This window comes from Toxotes jaculatrix, chromosome 13, assembly GCF_017976425.1.
Source record: "Toxotes jaculatrix isolate fToxJac2 chromosome 13, fToxJac2.pri, whole genome shotgun sequence".
Classification (NCBI taxonomy): domain Eukaryota; kingdom Metazoa; phylum Chordata; class Actinopteri; family Toxotidae; genus Toxotes; species Toxotes jaculatrix.
This window is the reverse complement of record NC_054406.1, coordinates 11,751,155-11,774,797: the sequence shown is the minus strand read 5'-3', so window position 1 is coordinate 11,774,797 and position 23,643 is coordinate 11,751,155. Positions and strand designations below refer to the sequence as shown.

The 23,643-nt window shown below is 43.4% G+C and overlaps 1 protein-coding gene across 1 annotated transcript in view; it reads right to left on the bottom strand.

The window, feature by feature from the left end:
- Nucleotides 1–952: 952 nt before the first annotated feature.
- The window catches only part of sdc3 (syndecan 3), a 34,884-nt gene continuing 12,193 nt past the window's right edge, over nt 953–23,643 (bottom strand). Inside the window, exons 2-5 of the mRNA XM_041053820.1 lie at nt 10,543–10,630; nt 7,351–8,177; nt 6,036–6,225; nt 953–3,944 (exon numbers count right to left, since the gene is read on the bottom strand). Coding sequence (XP_040909754.1) covers nt 3,778–3,944; nt 6,036–6,225; nt 7,351–8,177; nt 10,543–10,630 — 1,272 coding nt within the window. The 3' untranslated portion in view covers nt 953–3,777. The remainder of the gene's footprint in view (nt 3,945–6,035; nt 6,226–7,350; nt 8,178–10,542; nt 10,631–23,643) is intronic.

Sequence of the window (23,643 nt, the reverse complement as noted above, 5' to 3'; positions counted from 1 at the left end):
GAGGTTTCTTCCTTCCTTTCTTTTCAGGAACTCACTTCCTACCAAGAGTTGTAATATTGACAATCTGTTCTCTGTATTAAAAACATATTTTATACGTCAATGATTGTGTTGAAAATTAAAGTAAGCCAACAGGGCATTCTGACAATATTTTGATTTCATATAATTTCATTTCTCTGGTTCTCTACAGCATAGCTTCACTGCTGCTGTTCTACAAGTCCTTCCATCTATTATCTATCGACCTGCTCCATATTCAAACTCACAACCCTCCTGCTATAATATTTCATCAAACAGTGAAAATGACATTGCTGATTTTGGAATGTCCTCAAAAGTATATTAAGTATTTTAAGTATAATTATGTTAATGAACAAAGCTGGATTACCTTGACCCTGGGAAGCTAGAAAATTCCCAGGGTCATTGCATGTAAATTGGTTATAAGTCAGTGTTTATTTTAGTTTATATTGGACTCACATGGTGTACATTCCTAAACCAAGTTGTGTTTAATTAAAGTATTCAAACTGAACCCCAGAAAAAAAAATGGGGCTACATTATATATTTTTGTGAGACAGTAGTGGTTGGTGTCTGTGTCTCTGGGAAAATAATGATGCTAATAGGTGCAGTTTGCTCTGTGCACTGTACATAATGGAAACTTGGAGGTGACAGAGGGCTGTAGCTGTATGTGGCATCATTAGGGAGACGAAGAGTAGTTGTAATTAGATACTTTCCACTGCTGGTATTAACAATGGGGGGAAAAATGTGTAAAATAAAGTGCATTTTGGGAGTGTCATGTGACTGTTCTTATTAGCATATTGATCAAACTAAGTACTGTCAAGTCCAACATGTAATCTTGAGGCCAGACTGGACACTGACAGCAGAATGGAGGCATTTCCGTTTTTTGGGGGGTTTTTTTTCACAGACCATTTCGCTAATTAAAAAAGACAAGAGAGAACAGATCTACCCAATCAGGTTTTTTATTTGGAACAGAGTGGCAGATTAGTGACAGGGCGGTGGCGTGGAGGATTCGCCTCCTCTCGCTCACTCAGCCAATGACAGAAACTCAGCCTTAAAAAAATGCAAATGTATAAAAACAGGAATGGGAACAGCAAACATATAGTGTAGCCTCCATCAGGCTTCACACACACATTCACTCACACATGCATACCTACACTCACACACATACAAATTCAACCTCTCTCTGTCCCTCTCTCTCACACACACACACACATCTTATTTGGCTACGCAGGCTTATATGGGTACAAACGCACATGTTTACACTTTGACAGTCACTTTAGAAAAGACAGTACGTGTTAAGATCATTCCTGCCTGTGAGAAAGTGGCGTGTTGTCTGTCCGTCTGTCCTGCGGCAGAGAGACAGACAGACAGAGTCAGACAGACAGTGAAAAGACACAGTCAGTGTGTGTGAAAGCCACTGTGAGGGACCAGCTGCCCCACATTCAGCAGTGAACAGACTAAACACACGCAGACACACACATCGACAGGCTAGTCAGTGTACACAAGAGTCTGCTGTGAAATACCAAGGTGAAGCACTCAGGCACACACACATACACACACACATACATACAGGTGGCGGATTTAGATGAGGTGTAGACACACACATACGTATTCTCACACTGGCGAGGGGGCAGGCGACGTACACACACAGGAGTGGAGGAGGTGTGTTACCTGTCTGTGGAAGAGCGTGAGAACTGCTGGAGTAGGTAAACACACACTCGACCACAGTACATTCCAACTTGAACTCACCCCTCTTTTTTCTTTCGAACATACACACAGACAAAAACACACACAGGCATCCACACACACCCAGACTAGTATAGTTTTGACTCCCATGCATTTTTGTTCTACAGTACTGAGTATAATAGAAGCTACTAGCCCAGTCTCACTGGTGTGGTTATTGTTACAATCTCTTAGATAGAAGCACAGCCCTCCTGTCTCCTCACATTCCCCTTCCCAAACCGAATCCTAAACCCATTACCCATGTCCCAGTCCCCAAAATGGCCCCGCAGGCTAAAGTTGACACCATAAACACTGATTCAAAGTCTTTTTCCTTTCATTACCAATGCTTTAATTATGAATTAAGTTATAATTTGGACTGAATTAGTGCATGTGGGAGCAACTTCCTGTGCAGATTCACACTTCCTGTTTTTCATTAAAGCCCCTCATGCTTCCCAGAGGCCCCTCCCATCCCCAAACAGAGAGCCAATGGTGGAAGAAAAACAAGGTGAGGCATGCAAGGGGAGTGTGGGTGGGGGATATCAGATGATGTCATGGGAAAGGGCAGAGTGGGGGGGGTGGGGGGGTCAGATGACATTATGATTGGACACATAGTTGTGCTTTTACACAAACAGACCAAACTCTAAACCAACCAGCAACTGATCGATAACTAATCAATAACATATTGAAACCACCTGATCTCGCTCGTATCAAAAGTGATGACTATCACAATGATGATGATGATGACAATGACGATGGGGTTTGATATGTGTCTGAATGATATGATCTACAGTATATTTATAGTCCGTGTGGTGTGTTTAAATGCACAGAAAGTATGTCTCTGTGTGTGTTTGTGTGTGTGTATGTGTGTGTGTGTTTGTGTGTGTGTTTGTGTGCATGTGGTTGACGAGAGCACAGCTCATCTAAAGTGATGATGGACGTGATGAATAAAAACTCTTCATGATCATGCAGATGGTTAGTGATGCGAGAAAGAATACAATATTTACATATAAACTTTTTTTTTTTTAAACTGCTAAATACACATCCTCCTGTTTAAGTATTATTATCATTATTATTATTATGGTATTATTATTATTATTGTTAACCATCCAGCCCAAAACAATGATATATTATTGATTATTATTACTATCCGTAACTAGTCTTTGTACAGCTTAGAGGAGCAGACGGGCCGCGGAGCAAACCTCGATGCGACCAGCCACCGTCTCCACAGCGGCTCCTCGACGCTGTGGAACACGCCAAGGGTTGAGAACTGTTTTCTGGTTGGCCGAGCACAGAGAGAGAGGTCAGAGCCACCTTCAAGCAGATACAAGTGTGTGTGTGTGCATGCGCATGTGCGTGTGTCTCTGTGGCTGCATGGATGTGCGTTTGCATGTCTTTGAGCACCAGAGGGACGGAAGGCACAAAAGAGACCTTTCCTCTCACCTTTGACCCTGGGCTCTGTGCGGCCAACCAGATGCTCTGTGTGTTTTTTGGGGGTTGAGGGGCAGAGTCGAGCCCACCGCTCTTTATCCTTTTTTTTTTTCTTTTGTGTCTCGCTCAGCTCGCTCCACCCCTCTCCTCTCCTCTTTCTTTTAAGCCTTTTCATTTGCTCCATAAAAACAGAAGAGGAACTTTTTTTTTGTGCTGGAAAACACAGGTTAAGCGCTTGTGTTTTGTTTTGTTTCTTTTTTTTACAAAATAATAATATCATTACATACAGAACAAGAGAATCTGTAGAATATTAATAACAACATTTACTTTAAAAACATCTCGTGTGTATGTGTTATTTTTTCAGAATATATTTGGATTTATTTTTTTTTTGTCCTCTTTTTCGTTTTCATTGAAAAGAAAGTTCCAAGTCCGCTGAGAGAAAGGCGCTCTCAAGTGTTTTGGAGACGAGAGGAGAGAGGGATGAGGAGAGGCGAGCAGATGAGGGGGGAGCGACGAAGAAGAGGAGGAGGAGGACTGGGGCTTAGAGTATCTTTCTCTCTTCTCTCTCTCCATCTTTCTCTCTCCCTCGCTGTGGGGTGTCTCTCTGGCATACGAGTGTTATGCGTAAAACTCTTCCTGCTTGTCTGGTTTCTGGTAGGTGACCGTGGCCTGTTTGGGTTCCTCCAGCGTGTAGCTGCCCTCATCCTTCTTCTTCATCCTGTACACCAGCAGCATCACCAGGAAGGCGGCGAACAAGGCGCCCACCACGCCTCCCACTATCACCGCTAGAGAGAGACAGAAAGACAGGAGTAGATATCTTAAAACCGTTTCCAGAAGACACAGAAATACACACAAACAAACACTAAAATACCATTAGAGCCACTGTTACATCCTGCAGCCGACTACATCACTACAAACATGCGCTGCTTAAGAAACACTCTTAGTCTGGAAGCAGAGCGAAGCTACCACAGCATCACTATCACCTAGCTGCTAAGTGAAGACTGATGAGCCTGAATGTGCCAACATACGTTCTGTGTTGCCAACAGCTTTGTGCTAAATTGCAGCCCTGCAGTGCTACATAGTAGTTTAGCCTGATGGGGCTGGTGTAACCAATCCGCAGCAGCTGCATTTTTCCACCTTCCACCGCTCACATCACTAATGAACTCTTGCTGCGTGTGATAGATTAATGTGTGGTTATCATGTAGGAAAAAAAAAAAACTTTCCCTCGTTAAAGTAATTGCTATCGGTGCCAAAATGGAGAACAAACTGTTTGTTATTTTCCTAAATGCTTGAGGAACGCTTTGTTTCCATTCATTGTGTGGGAGGTGTTTGTTTATTCCATTACTGGTTGAGGTATTTAAAATACCCAGCACTGTCACGGAGAACTGCAAAAGCACTGAATCTTTCTGATGCACCATTTCTTGTACTTGAACCTTTTTAAAACATAATTGAAATTAGTTTATTTTTAGTCAGATCATGCAGTTTTTGTCTTATACTGTATATAAATATGTACATTTCCTATCTCTGTATTTAATGTGGAAGACAACTGAAATAACATTTTAAGGTACCACTTGCAGTTTTTAATTAAAACAGACTGATTAAATACCTGCAAAACTGATGACATTCCCATCAGCCTCAGCTGTACTTTGTATTAAGTGCTTATTAGCAATTGTTGGGATAACATGTTAAACTAATATGGTGAACATGGTAAACGCTACGCCTGCTAAACATCATTATTTTAGCATTATCACTGTGAGAATGCTGCCAGGTTTTGTATACTAACATTAGCATTTAGCTCAAAGCTCCCACTGAGCCTCAGAGCAGCCTCACAGTGCCTCGCCTGTCAGCTGTTACTCTTGTTAAAATATTGATGCACCCACTACAGCACCGGGAGGCATTGTATAGATTTTGGAGGTGAAATACAGATTTTTTTTTTTTTTTTGTGAAAAACTATATGAAGGAAACAACTGCAATCAAATATGATCGGAAATATGCTGGGGCAAAAACAATCCTGATTGAAATGGAAATTTTATTGCCTCTTTTATAAAAACTTACAAGAAATTACAGAATTTCTATTTTACCATAATGATCCTAATTATCAAACCCTGTCATAATCTTAGAGAAAAAAAAGTCCCCTGAATCTGTGTGAAAAGTCAAAGATACTTGCATCTTCTTTAGGATGTTAATCTACTAGAAGATCCAAAATGAATGGCATGAGTATGTATGTACAGCACTGTATATGAATGTATGAGTCTGGCATGTAGTTGTAATTTGATTCTATCACACAGACAGTCTAGTCTAAAGTCTGTTGCCTCCTGCTCTTTACCGATGACCAGGAAATCAGCGAAAACCACCGCCAGCAGTCCACCAATCAGAACAGCTGAAGGAGAGACAGAGAGCCAGTCAGGTCAGGCAAGTTGGCTGCTCCCTCACTTTCTACAACAGCTCTTTGGGATGAGGAGAGGGGGCACTTGAAAAGAAATTGGATTTACCCAGAGGGAAAATGATGAGAAAAAGAGGGGGGAAAGGAGGCGTTGGATAACCCAAGAAGGGGACTGCTTGTTCTCAATGGGTCAAATGGGGCTAAGTAGCACATTCACTTAGGGTGATGAATCTGCACTACGTGAATGCGAGGTAATGCCAGTTTATCTTTGCAGCTCCCAGAAAGCAGGAAAAGAGTGCAGGAGGCAATGGGGAAATGTAATCTGTCAATCTACGAGGTGATTACCAAGAGGTTTACTTGACCGAAAGGCAGAATAACAGAGGGGACAGGATCAGACAGACAAGCAGTGAGACAGACAGACTGACTGACTGACAGAGCTGAACAACCAGGACAACAATTTAGACATCACAGCTTTCCTGAGACATATTCTTACCTATCAAGACCTCTTTTCTCTCCAAGATGTTCTTCTGTGGCAGCTGGGCGGCAGAGCTTCCTCCATCCACCGTGTTGCCGATCAGATCAGGATCCACTGGCATTATACCCCGACCAAGATCATTGCGGCGATCCTCACGGATCTCAAAATCTCCACTTGGTCCTGCAGCGCCCACCTCGTTGTTAGCCTCCTGATACAAGGACAGAAAAGTTAAACCAACGACAGGAAATTTGTATTTGATGTAATCGCATTTGTCTCATGTAGTGGTTACACTGAAACCTATCCAACACAAATAGAGAGCTTTCCATAAGGCAAATGTTCCCATTTGAAACAATGAGCCTCTGTATGTTCTGACTGCTGGAAAGTTGCATATTGTCCAACACGTATACACACTTCATAAAACCCGGCAGCTTAATTATAATGTAGAAAACCAGGGAAATCAAATAAACAAAAGGACGCCGATCATAGAAATCACTCTGGTCTGTAAATAATTAGAGTGTCAGTGTTAGAGAGGCAGTCAGAAACTGGGCTGAGTATCACACCTTAATAGTTTGTTGGTACCAAAAGAAATTAATTTATTACTACAGAGTACTGAAACAGCTGGTATGTGAATCCCTGGTCAGACGTGGGATCTTATTCTTTGATCAGATAGCTTCTGATTTAAATCATCATCTTGCCAAACTCAGTTCTCGTACTGTATTTTTCTTGTCGTCAACTCATCCCATCAAAAGACCAAAATAAACAACGAATGGATCCCACTGACAAGTACTGTCTGTGCAGCCAAAGCCTAATATATCCAAAGAAGTCTATCATGGTCCAAAAGGACTTAAAACAGAGCAGAACAGCTCGCCCCGCCCCGAGTTCAAAAACACACTTACCAGCAAGTCTAAAACTCAACATTTATGGAGTAAAACCCTAAACCACAACGTTTTACATTTCTGTTTGTATACGGAGATATTACATGTTAACTGGTGACTTTACAGGCACTGTTGAATGTATTTTTGAACTGTGGACAGAGCCAGGCTTGCTGTTTCCCCCTGCCTTCAGTCTTTATGCTAAGTTAAGCTGATTGACTCCAGCCTTAAGCTTCATCCTTAACTGACAGAAGCGAGAGTGGTATCGATCTGCTCGTCTAACTGTTGGTAAGAAAGTGGACAAGAATACTTCCCAAATCAGGCACATTTCCTTGAGGTGAAACTTTAAGTAGGGTATCCTTTTAGTATCAGAACCAGAATCATACTGGGAACAGTACAGAAACATTTAAAACAGTATCTTAGCTGTTGTCAGGGGGTGGTGGTGATATTTTGAAATATACCTGCGTAGTTGTGGGCTGCTGTGGGCGGGTCGTTCTCTCTGTCGGCATCACCTGAGTGGCTGTTGTCATGGGAACCCTGGGCCTGAAGGGGACCCTGGTCCTGACAGTGGTGGTGGTGGTAGGAGCAGCTGTCGTGACTTCAGGTGTGGTCTCTTCTGTGGCGGGTGTGTCTTCTTCTGTGGTGGTTTCCATGTCGAAGCCCGGGTAAAACGAGGTGGGCTCAGGTGACAGGTAGACATCCTCTTCTTCTGTGGTGCTCAGGTCATCCGAACCAGCAGAGGGCGCTGCACTTTCTGCAGGGCTGGTTGCAGGGTTGGTGGTCACCACAGGAACGGCAGCGGATGACTTCGGGGCGGAGGTGGTCTGGGCGGCAGCGGCGGCCCTGATTCTCTCCAGCTCTCGCTCTCTTTCAAGCTCACGCTCTCTCTGCCTCTCTCTCTCCTTCTCTCGCTCTCTCTCACGTTCCCTCTCTCGCTCGCGCTCTCTCTCCCTCTCCCTCTCTCTCTCCATCTCTCTGACCCGTTCCCTCTCTCTTTCCCTCTCTCTCTCCCTCTCCAACTGTTTCTCCCTTTCCAGTTCCCTCTGTCTGTCTCTCTCCAGCTCCCTCTCTTTCTCCTTCTCTAGCTCTCTCTCCCAAAATGCACCACTCTCTCCGTCGGCCTCGGTGGGCAGAGGGGTGGCGGTGGGGTCCTCGGGGTTGGGGCTGGGCTCGGCCGCGGGTGAGGCGGAGGGGGCGGGGCTAGTGGCCTGGGTGGTGGAGAGGAGGAGGGGCTCTTCTGTGGTGAAGGACACGCCCGCCAATGTTGGCCTCATACTGACCTCAGGAACTAAAGAGCAGAGGAGAGAAGATTATGAATTTAAAAATGATTTAATTCCTCAATAATAAGAAAAGCAGAAATAATTCCAACATCACTCTCACACATTTTGTAATTTAGTGTAGAACAAAACCACTCAACCCACCTGCCCACACACTCACAGATAACAGTCAGAAACTGAAACCACAGCACTTGACACACGGTACTTTGTTCTCTATTCAGCAGTAAATTCAACATTTCAGACACTTACAAAATCATCATCATTTTGCAAGTGTCTTTTCACATCTATGAAATGCAGCTCATTGCATTGTGGGATTGTTAACATAAAGTGCTTTTATCATTCTATCATTGGGGCATTTTTGTTTTTATTTTACAGGGCACAGTAGAGAATGAGACAGGACATTGGAAGATGGAAAGATGAGAACATACAAGGGCTCTGGCTGGATTCAAACCTGGGATGCTGTGGTTACTTGGTATATATCTTAGGCCTCTAGTGTAGAAGTGAAATGAAAGAAGAACCAAAGCAACTTAGTACTGCATTTTTATGAAGTTGTCAAAACTTTAGTCCCAATAATAGGTCGCGTCTCCAAAATACTGGGTCCTACATTTCCCATAATACGACTTGATAGCATGTTTTCATCAGACACTCCCTGCCTGATGAATGCCCCTGTCATTCAAACTCCACATCACCAGTTTGTAATCTGGCCTTCTGTTACATACATTTCAGGTTTCCACACCCAAACCAAGACAACGCCGTCATGCACTGGTTTTTGTGTGTATTAAAACTGTTAGACTGCTCCAGTTTTCTCTGTGATCACATATTTTAAATGTCAGTATACCCAATCACACATACACAGCTATGTTTGTTTTGTCAAATGGCTTCTGGCCCATAAAATAGGGTTTTTATTGACGACTCAGCGCAGCAATCAGAGCTGCAATCAAAATGCTATTTTCTGCTCATTTATTCGTCTGACAACAGACACAAGCAAACATGTAAATGAGAATAACAACAGCGAATTGTGAGTTCGGCTGTGTTAAAACACAAAAAGCAGGAGGGGACGGAACGGAGGGTTAACCAACTGAGACAGGACTGTCTGTCTATCTCTCCGGACCAGATGTTGACTGTGATGTTTTGCTTTGCTGTTGGCCGACTGAAGAACGACAGCAGGAGAGAAGATCTAATCATGTTCCTTTTGTTTTGGCGCTTTGAGTGCAGATGGAGATCTTTAGAGAAATGACCTGAAAATGCTGGCGTGGATGCATGTCGGTTTTGCTCATTAACTGCATTTTCAAAATTAGCCAGGAAAGTGCAGACATAGCCTGAGAGCTAAAAAAAGGAGAAGAGAAGAGAAGAGAAGGCAATAGTGCTGAGTGATTCATTTTCTTCTTAAATCTCATAATAGTATTATACCACCTTTCATTTTGTTATAACAGTGAAGCTCCCTGAGTTGAAAGAGAAACAAATTGAATTTACAGGCACAAAGACATGAAAGCTGACAGAGGAGCTGGAGAGGATATCGAAATATGGGCTCGAACAATGCCGCTACTGTTAAACATATCAGACGCCACAAAATGCCACGTTCTGAAGCTGCAGCGGCACGAAATGCACATCCGTCTGTTGAAAATGAGCCTTTTCCTCGGAATCAGACGGCTCTGTATCACGGCTCGAGATAAAGCAATTTGCTGGGCTGCTGTTTCAACCACAGGGGGTGCCTCTGCTGCACTCTCCTGCTCTGAATTGTAATTTGTTTTGAGCGCGCTCGCTACTAGCGCAGTGCCTGAACCGAGGGCAGCCCTCAATGAGTCATGCTTAATAAGGAGAGCCGTGCTCAAGCTTCAGCAGCCAAATCAGAAAATCAGCCTGAATTACACCAACGTGATTTACGTTAAGTAGGTAATTCCTACACACGCAGGCGGCCAGCTCACTCAAACGCAGATATACTGTACGCTCGCAGATAGATGTACACAACTAACTGCTGGTATGCGTGTGATGGTCTAATCTGTGTGGACTGTAATCTTATTAGAGTAAATAAGATCTGGAGGAATCAAGCCTGGGTTACTTCTTGTTTGCAAGGGTGTGTCTGTGTTTAAAGGAGTTTTCAATAAGTCTGTATCAAAACCTGGATGTCAAGTCAAACGGCATGTGTGAATTATGTGATTGCGTGTCCGTGGTGTGCATGCACATAAGCCCGATGAATAGAGCGACCATAACTGGAGAACAGGGAGGGGGTGGTGGTGGGGTCTTTGGGGTCAGCAGATTGAAACCCAGCAGCTGTCGCGTTTTAAAGAACCAGGGTGTGAATGTGTAACCTCACACACACGCACACGCACACACACACACACACAAACACAAACACAAACACACACACACACTTACAGCCAGAGCCAGAGCCCGAGTAGAGGTCCTCATCGTCGTAGAAGTCGTCTCTCGTCGAGCCTTCGTCATCAATAGACCACGTCTGTCCCTGTTAGAGACACAGAGAAGGAGGGGGCAGGATGCAGATGATAGAGATTAGAGTTATTCATCATGAATGACTGAGCTGTTTGTCATTTCATTTGAAAGACAAACCACTCTGGCAGATTACATGCACACACAGACACGCACACAACTGTCTGAGGGGAGGTGCAGGCAGAATTATGGTGGACGGGCTAACATCTGTCTGTCTGCGACTCTATGGAGGAGCATAGTTAATGAGTTGATCTAAAGCTGGGATTTTGGCAGAGGAACATCAAAGCCTTTAAGGAGAGAGGGGTTTCATTTAGTCTGCTTATGTGTCAATTGCAAGTGATGCTCAGACTTTAAAGTAGCGCAGCATAGGAAAGCAGTTAACTTTTGAACTCAGACTGCAACAGTTTTTTCCAGTATCTCTTAACAGGTTAATTATTTATCTATTTATTGAGACTTTTTTTGCATTTCTGCTTTTATTTTTAACAGCTACAGCGGGGAGAGAGGGGTTTGAGATTCAGCAAACAATCCCAGGCCAGATTCGAACCCAGGTCGCTGCAGTAAAGCAGCAAATCGTCATATATGAGAAGCTGAAACAGGAGACCGAAATATTTCCTCAATCAGTTTATCAGTTGTCAATAAGCTAATTAGTCAGTCGAAAATGTTCAGTTTACAAAAATATACAAATCCTCACATTTGAGAAGCAAATGTTCTGCTTGATAAATGATTTATGTGTGATCACTGTTGTTGTCAGTAAATTGTTGAGGGTCTATTTTGAACTCCTTGAGTTTCTTTTAAATGACCCCTGCTGTACATCTGAGTTATACAGCAGCACTCTGAATTCTCTCTGCCTGTAATACGCCTGTAACTCTCTCACATGGATCACTTCACAGCATCCCCTCCCCAGCTCATCACTTCACCTTAATCTAGCCCTGGTTTATGTACGACTGTGAGGGGAAAGCACGAGCTTGGCCGGGGACCTCCGTCAGGGTCAGATAGGAGAGATTAGTTGTGTATTGTCCGGGGGCTGAACCTTTGAAGTGGATGACCTGGAGCCTCCGGTCACTTTGAGGTCGATCCCTCCTCTCTCTCTCTCTCCATTCATCTCTCTCTCTCTTGACCTCAATCCCACATTGCTGCGATGTTTAAACACACACTTTAGCACTCAGAGGCTTTTCCCATCACACAGGGTCAACTAATACTGTTATCAAATGCATGCACTTAAGAGACACCACCCATACTGCAGTGCAATGATACATTTCAAACTCCAGAACACATCACAGTTTGTTTCAAGATCAGTTTCAAAGATTAGTGGAACTTGTATTTGCAGACTCCATTCATTCACTTCATTTCTAGTATTTGCAGAAACAAATATATTAAAAAACAAACACTATACACTGTGTGCTAATTCTTTTGATTTCCACCATGTTCAATGTTTTTTACTCTTATTTTTGTCATGACAACTTTGAGGTACTTGACCTTTACTTGAGTATTATTTCACTTCCATTACACTTCAACTCCTCTAAACTGAACATGGAAATACTGTTCTTTTGTGATAAAGAGTGAAAGACTGGGATGTGGGGGATACTCGACCATGATCTGGCAACCCTCAGTGTCAAACTGCATTACATATTGTTGACCAGCTGGAGCCCTGCAGTAGCAGAGGTGAATCTGAAACAGTAAGTATTTATAGTTTAGAGGCTTCTAATGTTACAGAACTGAAAATGTCTTCACTGGACAAAATTAACTTTAGCTGATATATTTAAATTTCAGTGGTTAAGTGTTGGATAAATTTGTGAGGTGAAAATGCCCAAGCAAATTAAGACATCAGGTCCTTTTTAAAGAGCTGAAGTGTTAGTAACAGCTGAGCTTAGCCAATAAGAAAGTTCTTTAATGAACCCTAACATGTGTCTTCTTTGAGACTAGTTGAAGAAATATTTACTATTTAATGACTACCTCCCCCTTTTCCATGACTGGATCAAAAGCGGAGTTCTTACTTTAAGAGGATCATTAAGACATGAACATTATTTATTAAGCAAATTAGCCACAGTCTAGCTGATTTGCTTGTTAATGTCAGGAACCATTTTATTCTGACAATCCCGTCAGCAGCAGCCGGAGGCACAGATACATCCAGACAGGTGAGCTGCAGGCTCTCAGGGGAGAACTGATGTCCTAGTGAAAGATCCTGTTCATAAGTTCAGGAGCTGAACGAAAAGTAATCCAAGAAGAAGTTTTTGATATAATTTAAAGATGAGTTTGAGCATCACTGTGACTCTGTCATGAAACTCTTGCGCTCAAATCAACAAAATGAAAGAAGGACAGGCTTGAAAATGGTTCACAGCAGTAGCTCACAACCCACAGGGTTCTTGTAAAATTCAATTCATTCATATGAATGAGAAAAAACAGATAGAGCACAGATCTCATGTTATTATGGCCATCTGACAAAAAATGTTCCTACCAAACATAAAACCAAAATCTGTGGCTTGTACTTATACTTCAGTTAAATTTTGAATGCAGAACATTGTAACTTGCTTCTTTTACTTCAGAAAAGGAGCTGAATCCCTCGTTCTTTCATCACTGCAGTTTGTACCTAGATTCAGAAGCACAGCGCTCCAGTGCCAAAAAAACAAAGGGCTGAGTTTTGCTCCAGGTATTGGAAAACAGTCAGTCCACTGCTGAAAATGTGACCAAAGCAAACTTATCTCCTCAGCAATCTTAAGCCCATCCTGAGGCCCTGCAGAGTTGTGTATCTGCTAGCCTGTGTAATGCTAATTGTACACACACACACACACACAAACACACACAAACACAAGCTCCTCCCCGGCTCCAGACAGAGGAAACCTGATGCCTTTAAAAGCCAATAAAAGCATAATGGAATCTAGAAACCCGAGCATCTCAGTCCATCACATCTCAGCATGAGGTGGATCTGAAACACTATATGTACCTCCTGAAAATGAAATAGACTTGAAGTTGTTTGGAGCCTCGACACACTGAGGATATGGGCTTCACAAAGTGGAAGGCTGAGAGTGTGTGTGTGTGTGTGCTTCACGCTCTGAGTCAAAATGTGTGTGAGAAAGAGAGAGTGTGTGTGTGTGTGTGTGAAGGTCTGGTGAGCTCAAACCCTGAGAGTGCCGAAAAGTACTGAAAAGACGTCTCAGTGTGAACATGGTGCGAATGTGTGTGTGTGTGTGTGTGTATGTGTGTATGTGCTGTATTCCAAGGATCGGTTTTACAATGAAGGCCGTTGCTATGGGAAACCTTTGCCGTTCACAGAAATTCCCATCTCCCAGTGAGAAGCTACCAGACACACACAGACACACACATCAGCACACACACACACTCAGACTCACATACAGTATAAGAGCTCTAACTATATAACCAAAGGTGTTATGTAACTGCAAATAAACAACCTAAAAATCAACATCAAAACAGTCTGCTCCTCCGGCTCCCCCCACCTCCCTCTGTCTGTCCCTCCCTCTCTGCCTCCCTTCGCCCACCCCCCCCCCAGGATCCATAAACTCTGTGCCAGTGTATCCCCGTCCTCGCCCCATTTTCCTTTCATCTTAAACGCTGTTCCTTATCTTGAGGCTAGCCCCCCTAAGTTCAGCATGACTCCTGAAAAACACACACACACATACTTAAATAAACACACACCCCACCCCCAAGGCGGCACCAGAGCTCACCCCAGGGGCCCTTTTTACTAGTCCCCTACACATACACACACACACACACACACACACACAACAACAACCTCCAGGACACACTGTAGCTGCAGAGTTGCAAGTCTGCTGTTTGTCTGTTTTCAGTTTTTGGAACTGGTGTGTGCCGCATGTGTGTTTAAATGTGCATCATCTATGTTTACCCTAACCTTTAATGGTGATGTATACTCACCCTCTGTGCCTCGACATGTTTTATTTATGAGCCAATATTATACGCGTGAATTCATGGTATGGTGGGCAGTAGTGCGTCACTGTACGTAATTACAGTGTGTGTGTGTGTGTGAGTGTCTGAATGGGTATAATCACAGGTTTTGTTTGTGGTGTGTGTGTGTGTACATGCGCACACAAAAACCCCTCAGACCTATCTGTGTGGGCGTGTGTGTGTGTGTTTTATGTGATTTTGAGGGAGTCGAATAGGGCCAGCTCTGCATTTTGCCTCCGTTTCAGGAGCTATAAACAGCTGTACTTTTAGTCTGCACCACATTGCTAACTAACCACAACGAGATGCAACGAGCTCTCCTCCACCACACGCATAACCCGGGGCCAAAATCATCTGTACGTTGCCCTCAATTTCCCTCCACCACTGCATTTTGTTCCCATTTGTTATAAATGGAAACTGTAAGATGACAGCCATATTCCGCTGGATTCTGCCGAGTAAATGCAATCCTGGTTTTTGGCAGTGTATGAAGCAGTGCCATTGTGAGACATGCGGTGCCAGTTGGAGTCATTTTAAAACGATCTGGGGACGTGGAATATATAATTACGTATATGTGCGTAAAAAAAGAGAAGGGGAAAACATAAAATTGAGGGACAAAAAAAAAAGACAAGCAGTAAAGGAACTGGTGTTTTGTTAATGTCATGTTAAGGCAATGTCATGTTCTGACAAAGCAAACACAGGTGTGTCCTCTGGGGGGTGACAGGTAGAAACCTGATCTGAAGCTGACATCAGGCTTTGTGCTATACATTTCATCCTATACACTGTAGCTGCTCTGTGAGTGTGTGTGTGTGTGTGTGTGTGTGTGTGTCAGCTCGTTTTACAGCCACAGAGCCTGGGTTTTATACCTGAGCTGACAATGCTGCGGTTTCACACATATTAATATTCCACTGGAGATGATTTGTTCCAGATTTTAATTTAGGATGAGACTGAAAAAAAAATGCAAGATTATAGGTGTGTGAGTGTCTGATACTAAAGCAGCAACACTGCAGCAACCTGACAATGAGAAGGTGTCTGTAGGAACAATGGGCGTTTGCAGTTCACCAAGATGCAGGAAGTCAGATAACAACAGGAGGTGGAGGTTGTTAATATAGACACACTGATTCACAAAACCAGGATTATCTCTCTCTCTCACACACACACGCACACGAGAGGATAAGCTGGAAGATGTGTGTGATTCAAAGATGATTTTTTGTGGTTGTTTTTCTGGCTGGTCCAGTCCAGTTCAGTTTAGCTCAGTTCCGAGATCCCCTTCAGGCAAGTTGGGCAGATAGAGAGCTTCATTGTGATTGACTTCAAATGCATTCCTCAGTAACCCGAGAGGCTGCGGCTGCTGCTGCACAATGCCTGGCGCGCACACGCACACACACATACACACAGACACACACAGACACGCATTTTAAGCTCCTGATACAGTAGATGCAACGCTGCTCTGCTTTTGGAGAAATAATCATTAATTGTGCTTTTTAATATGTGAGATTTTTATCGGCGCAAATGTTCTCGACTGCTGCAGCATCTCTGAGCTCTCAAACTGTGAAGAATAATTTGAATACTCCCTCTGCTTTCTGGCACCATCTGTGAGTCCCACTCCTCTATCTGTCCCTCCGTTTACTGCATCCACAGTGTTGAAGGAAGAGACACTCGGGTTATGTCCATTGTAGTCTTTTTTTCATGCCCATTTTTTCCACCACGTGGTTCATTTAGGAAGGGATATTTTCTCATGATCCAGAGGCATTACAGACATTGCATCCTAAAATTCAATCAAATGACCAAATTAAGGCAAAAAAGGTCTTTTATAGTCTGAACCTCAGCAAGCCGCAGTGTGTCCCATGAAAAAATTCAGCTCAGTAAGTTTCAAGATCCGATTATATCACTACACAACAGTGGTTCCACTTAAGAAGTGTCCACTTGTGTCACTGGTTGTATAAGTCTGTGAGCTGTGAGCAGTTTCACTAAAAGCTCTGACTGTTTCCTTTGACAGACGCTGTGAAATTCAAAACACAATTTCTCGGTTCTGTTAGTTGTTTTTTCCCCCCATATTTTATGTCAAAATCCAGCTCTGTTCTTCTTTTAATTTTTAATTTCTTCATTTTTGATGACTCATCTTGAACTGGAGATTATATACATATCATTTTCCAATATAATGAACCCTGCCTATCGTACAAAATCACACTAGATCATTAGCCCGTGGGTTATAGCAGCTAGAAAAGCAGTATCATAGACGGAGGTGTGTGTGTTTAGATTTTGGATTTAAGTTGGCAAAAACTTTGCTTGCATTTCCAAAGAGCCCTTGTCTCCGATCCTACCACTTCTAAAAGTAGTCATTAACATCTCAACTGAAGCAAAAAACTTTCATAGTAGTACTCACTCTTGCACTGAAGGATATGATTTAAATCCGTAACTAAATCCCAGCCATATATTAAGTTTCACTAGGGCACACATCACATTACTGAAGATAAAGAAGCGCTAGCTTCCGTTTCACTGTAATTTTATTATTGTTAGTGACCAGTAAAAACAAAGTGGCATTCCACAAGAAAAAAAAAGCCAAGATAAAGACAAGTCAAAAAGAATGATGATAAATTGCCTGTGAAAGCAATGTTTTTTTCTTCTTTCCTAATCCATTAAACATCTTGCAGTGACTCAGACTTATCTTGTGACCCACTGGAGGGAACCACTGTATGATAAATCAGTTAATCGGTCGTGGAGCCTCATGGTTCTTCGTGTGATCATATGTTCGGTGCACCATCCACTGATATATGGTGATGACACATCTCTAACACTAGGTGGTCCATGTAAACATTTGATGCTCATTCTATCAGTATACGACAAGGCTGAGCTCTGCATCCATCACTGCCTTCCTTCAGCAAGTTACCTCCGGAGCCTCATCCTGTATTAGCTTTAGCGTTAATGCTCATTAATGGTCTGTACTTCAGGCTCCACTTACAGACAGTCTGTGTCAAGCTTTCTGAGATCTGTCCCAAAGCATGAGCAGAGCCACATCACCAAACTAAATGTGTATCATTGTCGCAATGAATGTTTTAAACCTCGATGTGGGTGTCCTGACTGCGCTAAAGTGCTGGATGCCAAACCTGTCAACACATCATGAACATATCATTACAGTTATGGCTGAAAAACAATCATTGTCTGGCAGGAAATTTGAGACCCAGATCAGGCCGACACACCAGGTAAAGTGATCTTTATGGGCCACATTTCCAGCATCCCCTGCAGTTTAATTCGCTGCAGGTGGAGCGCCCACGCTTCGTAAAGCAGCTGCTGATTCACGGCCGTCTCTGTGTCTGCTCCTCTCCAGAGCAGTCTGACCCACACTGATAAGAGCTGGAGAGTTTGAGCCGTGCTGCTCTCTGACAGAAGTGGACCACTGATAGCTCTCTACCTGGAACAGGTCACTCCTGTTGGCACATGCCCTCTGACTACTTGCACACTTACAGGAAAAACTGCAGCCTGTTTATTGTTTGTGCTGTTCCACGCCCATCTTTTCTTTCCGGCGTGGATCCCCGACCCTGTCAGTACTGACCTCTAATCTCTCTCCATCTTTTGCTTTTCCGCCTCGTCTCACTCTCCGCCCTGCTCTTCCTCTCTTACCAGCTGGGGCAGGTTGGACGGCAGCCAACCTGGACGCTAACACACTTACAGTCAGACAAGGAGATGTGGGAGAGATAGAGGGCAGTGTGTGTGGCCAGTGTGTGTGTGTGTGTGTGTGTGTGTGTGAGTAGGTTACCAGGTGATGGCCTGGTTAAGACACCTGCCACCTTCAGCAGAGATTAGCACAGAAAGCCTCTGCACAGTCACACTGTTCACACAGTTGATGACACCTTTTAACACACACACACACACACGTGTGGATGTCGAGACAGTATCTTATAACAATGATGCTTGATACCTTCAAGGGCACCCTAAAACACTGGTCTCAGTTGTTTTGCATGTACTTCACAGGTTAACTCTAAAGTTATGTTTGGGATGAAGAGAGGGCGTCTAAATCCCCTCCAAAGCTTCCTGCCACAGCAGATCCACACAAGCCATCCAAATGCAACACAAATTTGGAAAAATGGAAATTATGTCTACATGAAATACACAAACTTTTCTAGTTCAGCCAAGCATTAAAACTTTTTCTTGTGATATTTCAAGTTTTTTTTGCTAAAATTTTCAGCATTTTCCCCTCAGTTTTTTTTAATGCACAAATTGAAAATGCGTTAAAACAAATGGATGGAAATGAACTACCGACACTCCTCTCTGCAGATATTATTCAAAATACTACAGCATGCAAACCAAATACTAAGCCATTTAAGGAATTTACTTAAAGCAGGATAATTCTGCTGCCAAACATCTTCACACCGCTCCAAAATTTTAATGGAAATTTATAACTGATCAGACTTGGTATCAACAGATACTTGATATTAATGTAAAAAAAAAAAGTGATCAGGACATCAGACTATTTTTCTTCTTACTTAGCTTACCAATAAACAGCCTCAAAACTTCAAACAGAGGCTCTGGCTTTGGGCCTGGGGGGCCAAGGGGTCACGGCTCCCCGTAAAGTTTCCTCCGAGCTCACTGTTGATGTTTGATGTTGAAATTCAGCTATGAACTGAAAAGATATTAGGCAATATTTAAAAATCGGGGGTTGCACTGTACTTTCAATGAAGAATAATGCAAGAATTTTTCACACAATATAAGCTGTCAAGCCTTATATCAGCAACGCTCACCCCGTGGGTCGTCACCATTCAGCATCTGTCAAAACGACTCCCCCAGCTATATTATTAATACATACATTCCCCGTCATGGTTTTAATGTCTGTAATGAATGTCTCCTTCTGTGAAATGATCACTTTTTGCAGTCCCCCAGGCCTCTTTCTTTCTTTCTTTCTTTTTTTTTTTGGAAGTGAGCCAAGTAAAATAGCTCCAAATTTTTTAAAGTTAATTTATCATTTAATGTCAAGAGATTCTTTACAGTAACAGCTGCAGCAGGGGGTCATCAGCTGGCATCACCCTGTGTTTGCGAGAAGGAACCTGCTGAGCAATTTTACGCTGATTAGCTGTTTAAAAGATGGGAAGTGGTTCTAAAATCAGGCTACATGGAGATTATTAGAAAAAGTATGTTAGATGTCAGTGTTTAGACTAATTTGAGGTTTAAAACAAAAATAAAGTTGACATTCATAGCTGCTTGTGGTATTTTTAAACATGTAAAAATCTAAAACTGCTATTCAGTGCCAAAAAGATCTTTGTGGACATGATGCTGTTGTAGCACTGAGTGGGAAGGTAGAAACGCTCATTTAGTCCCCTGCCAAACACATTTCTGATCTCTTCCCGCATGTTTGTCTCAGTTTTTCACACACGAGTGCTCTCCGCGACCAATGAATGTGAACCATCGAGCAAAAGCTGTAAACATGCCCATGTACGACAGCCAGGAAATGAGTGAAACACTTTTTCTCCTTCCACTATTTTTAGTCCTTTCGGCCGATCAAATTCCTGATGGCGCTACTGTAGCCGATCCAAATCGCGGCCACGTTGGCCGTATTAATTCCCCGTACAAAACCTGTGGGAGGATGGCATTACACCGGCTCTAGTTTGTTATTCCAGCTCGCTCGGGCCCTAAAGCTGTCTCAGAGCAGCACCAAACCACAGCTGAAAAGCATCCAGGCACTAATATTATCTTTCTCCACGAGTTATAAGGACAAAGATGATCTAAGTGATGAATGCCCTTATGGAAAGTCATGCTTTTGCTAAATATGGTATGTGGTACAGTGAATGGCTTGGTCAGAGAGCTTGCAGGGACAGAACAGGTGCACAGTGGAGAGGGGGGAAAAAAAGCATGCATCTGGATCAGTGAAAGCTTATTTAAATTCATTTTCACACACGTCTTTTAATATTTATCTTACATATCTGTTACAAAATAGACTACTGTACCTTCAACATTACTCTATATCAGTCACTAAAGCTTTTGCTTCATTGTTAGCTTCGCGATTAATCCTCATTAGGTGGAGCGCTCCCTGATCAGTTGCATAAAAGAGGGATCTTTTATGCAACTGATTATTGAGCTCTTCAAACTGAGAAAATGAGGTTCATTTTAATTAGTCACCTAAAAAAATACAACAGAATACGGTTCCCCTTTGTCATTCCTTTCAGTCTTGTATCAGATGATGAGAGATGCAGGCAGGGATGATGACCTCTTTCCCACTGTTTTTCAGTAATTACCTCCATAGAAAAATTAGTTTTCATTGTTATTGGCAGGGTGTGCCATTCCTGTGCAGGGTTCAGACTGCCAACCTATGTGTGAGGGAGTCACGAGAAACTATTCGTAAATGAAAACCAGTAATTTTGTCTCATTGATTTCAGCCTCACTGTTTACTGTTAACTCCTACAGCCAAATCAAAACTGCATCACATTACTGCCAAGGCAAGGGGTGGCTTCTATTATGAAACAGTCACAGAGGTTTATGCCAACTCCGTGTACAGCATAAAGTCAGTTCGTGGGTTGTAATTATTACTGACTGACTTCTTCATAAAACTAATTCGAGTTCGTTTGGCTGCACTGTAAACTGACAAAGCAGCTGCTTAACAGGTTTTTGCTGTCGTATTAAACCGGTGTCACCAAATCAACTTAAAGATTATAAATTCAAACAGGGATAAATGAAGAAATAAAATGCTTCAACACTGAAAAGGAACATTCTGTTTATGTTCGCAGTGGGCACGATCAGCTGGGAAGGGCTGAAAGAGCAGCGACTTGGGCCCTCAGAGGCTGAGTGTGTTTAACCTGTAATGTCTCAGTTTCACCGACAAAATGAGCACCTGACACTGAAACTTGCTGCAGACTCAGTAGAGGTCACGTGATCGTGTAGTGACACATCAGCTGGCCTGAAACCATGTAATGGACTGGAGCTGTGAGACTGCCACACACACACACACACACACACACACACACACACTAATGCATAGAGCCACTCAGCTCTTGGCCGAGTATAGAGGAGCAGTATGATGGGAGGAGGGGTGATACAGACACAGAGAGGCACAGAGATGTATATCTGTATGTAGGACCCAGCTGTTACACTAATCTGACAATCCAGCAGGATTAAAGACCACATCTCAAGGCTAGCACACACACACACTCACAAACACATAGACACACACGAGGCCTCTCTGTGTGGAATCCTCTTCCATTATATATGACCTTATGAAAGATGCATCTCTGTGTGTGTGTGTGTGTGTGTGTGTCACTGTCCTGCTGCCAGAAATGCCTTGAGATTCTGACACAACTGCCGCTCCCACACTCAACAATACGCTGCCGTGTATCTGCGTGCTCATGAGGGTGTGTGTGTGTTTGAAGTTTTGTCCGTGGCATTCAGGGAGCGCCAGCGTGTGTTGGTGAGTGTAGTGATGTTTAGCAGAGAAACGTTGCTGCGAGCAGTGAATGCTGCTGGTTGGCTGGTGGGTCAATAACTGCGTTTTTGTGGCTGCGTCTATGAAGTGCTGGAGAGAGAGAGGAGAAGGAACGAGGCTGAATGCGGATTTATATATGTGTGTGTGTGTGTATGTGTGTGTGATTATAGCCTGGCTCAATGGGCCTATTTCTGCAGGGCCAGTGGGAGGGCGTGGCGCCTGTGGCTGGATCTTTTCTCGTGTTTCTAAGGCACTTTTCAAAAGGGCTCAGAAATGTGGCTGCGTGTGAGAGAGAGCACCCCGCGGACCATGATGCCTTTGTGTGGCAGAGAGCGAGAGAGTGGGGCACTCAGAGCACACTCAAAAATGGTAATCAATGGTCTCTTCTCAGCCCCCGAATCGAAAAACCTTAACGCATTCACAAGAAAATGCACGCACAAGCAGACGATGATGAGAATCACATTTCTGCCCATATACAGTGATGTGAGTCACAAGGCAGCATCTGCGTGTGTGTGTTCACATAATTACAGCCTGTGTAATCAAGCTAATGACAGTCATGCGAATATACAGACCCCAAGGAAGGAATGACAAGGAGAAGGATAAAAATCAATGCATAAAAAGGCAGATTTTTGATGAGGAAAGGTACAAATGGAGAACACTTGAAAGGAGAGGGATGGTGGGATGGTGGACCCAGAGGCAAAGGGGGGGTGGAGAACGGGAGAGGAGTGTTTTTGTCTTTGATGCAGGGGAGAAAAATCCAATCAGCCTTGTGTAATTCAATCTGGAATGGAAAGATGCACCTTTGCAAGTGTGTGTGCAGAGGGTATGATGTGTATTATTATCATGCCATACCTCCCAAACACACACACACACACACACACACACACAGAGAGAGGAGGTAAACAAATTGCTGCTCCGGGGGCATCCCGAGCAGCTGACCTTGCTATGCTTTCCCAGCTCCCACTTATTGGTCGACTGACTTTGGCAAAGGTGCAGCCGATCGCAAGCCTCGGAGCTGTTTTCTACCAGTGACTGCAGGCCAAGTGACTGTCAGCGTAGCCAGATAGGCAATTGATTCTTCATGTATCATAACAGCCCCTGGTATCGAACACTAATTACGCAGGTTGTGAGATCTGGCGACGGAGAAAACCCCAGATAAGGCAAGAGCAGCATATGGTCTTGGTCTTAATGGGTCGCACAGACTGAATGCTTGTGACCTGATAAGATATTCATCATGAGATACTGATTAACTCTAACGAATCAATGTCAGAAGACTTCAACCGCTCATGAGGCAATATGAGAAACAAGCCAACAAAATCAGACATTTGCTTTGTCCTGTTTTTTTTTTTCCCCAATGAATGGCTCTTGTGTTTTCTCAGCAGACGTACAGACGGTAGTTAATATTTTCCATCATCTCACATCGCCACATTTGGTGGGTCCTGTGATCAGTTTCAATATGAGCTGCTTTCACACATGCACTGGAACCCTGAACTTTTTGAGTCATTACCCGGAGGATCTGTATGTGTGAACGCAAATGTCTGAATCAGTTGAACCGGACAATAAATGGGCTATACCTTGCCAGCTCCCTAGTACAAAGTCCATGTAAAGTCTGATTGAGCCGCGGTGTGAACAGAGCAGGTCATTCACAGCGAGCGAGTGGGCGTGTTGATGGCGTTCCCATCCTGCCCCCTGCGTGCTCTACCCAGATG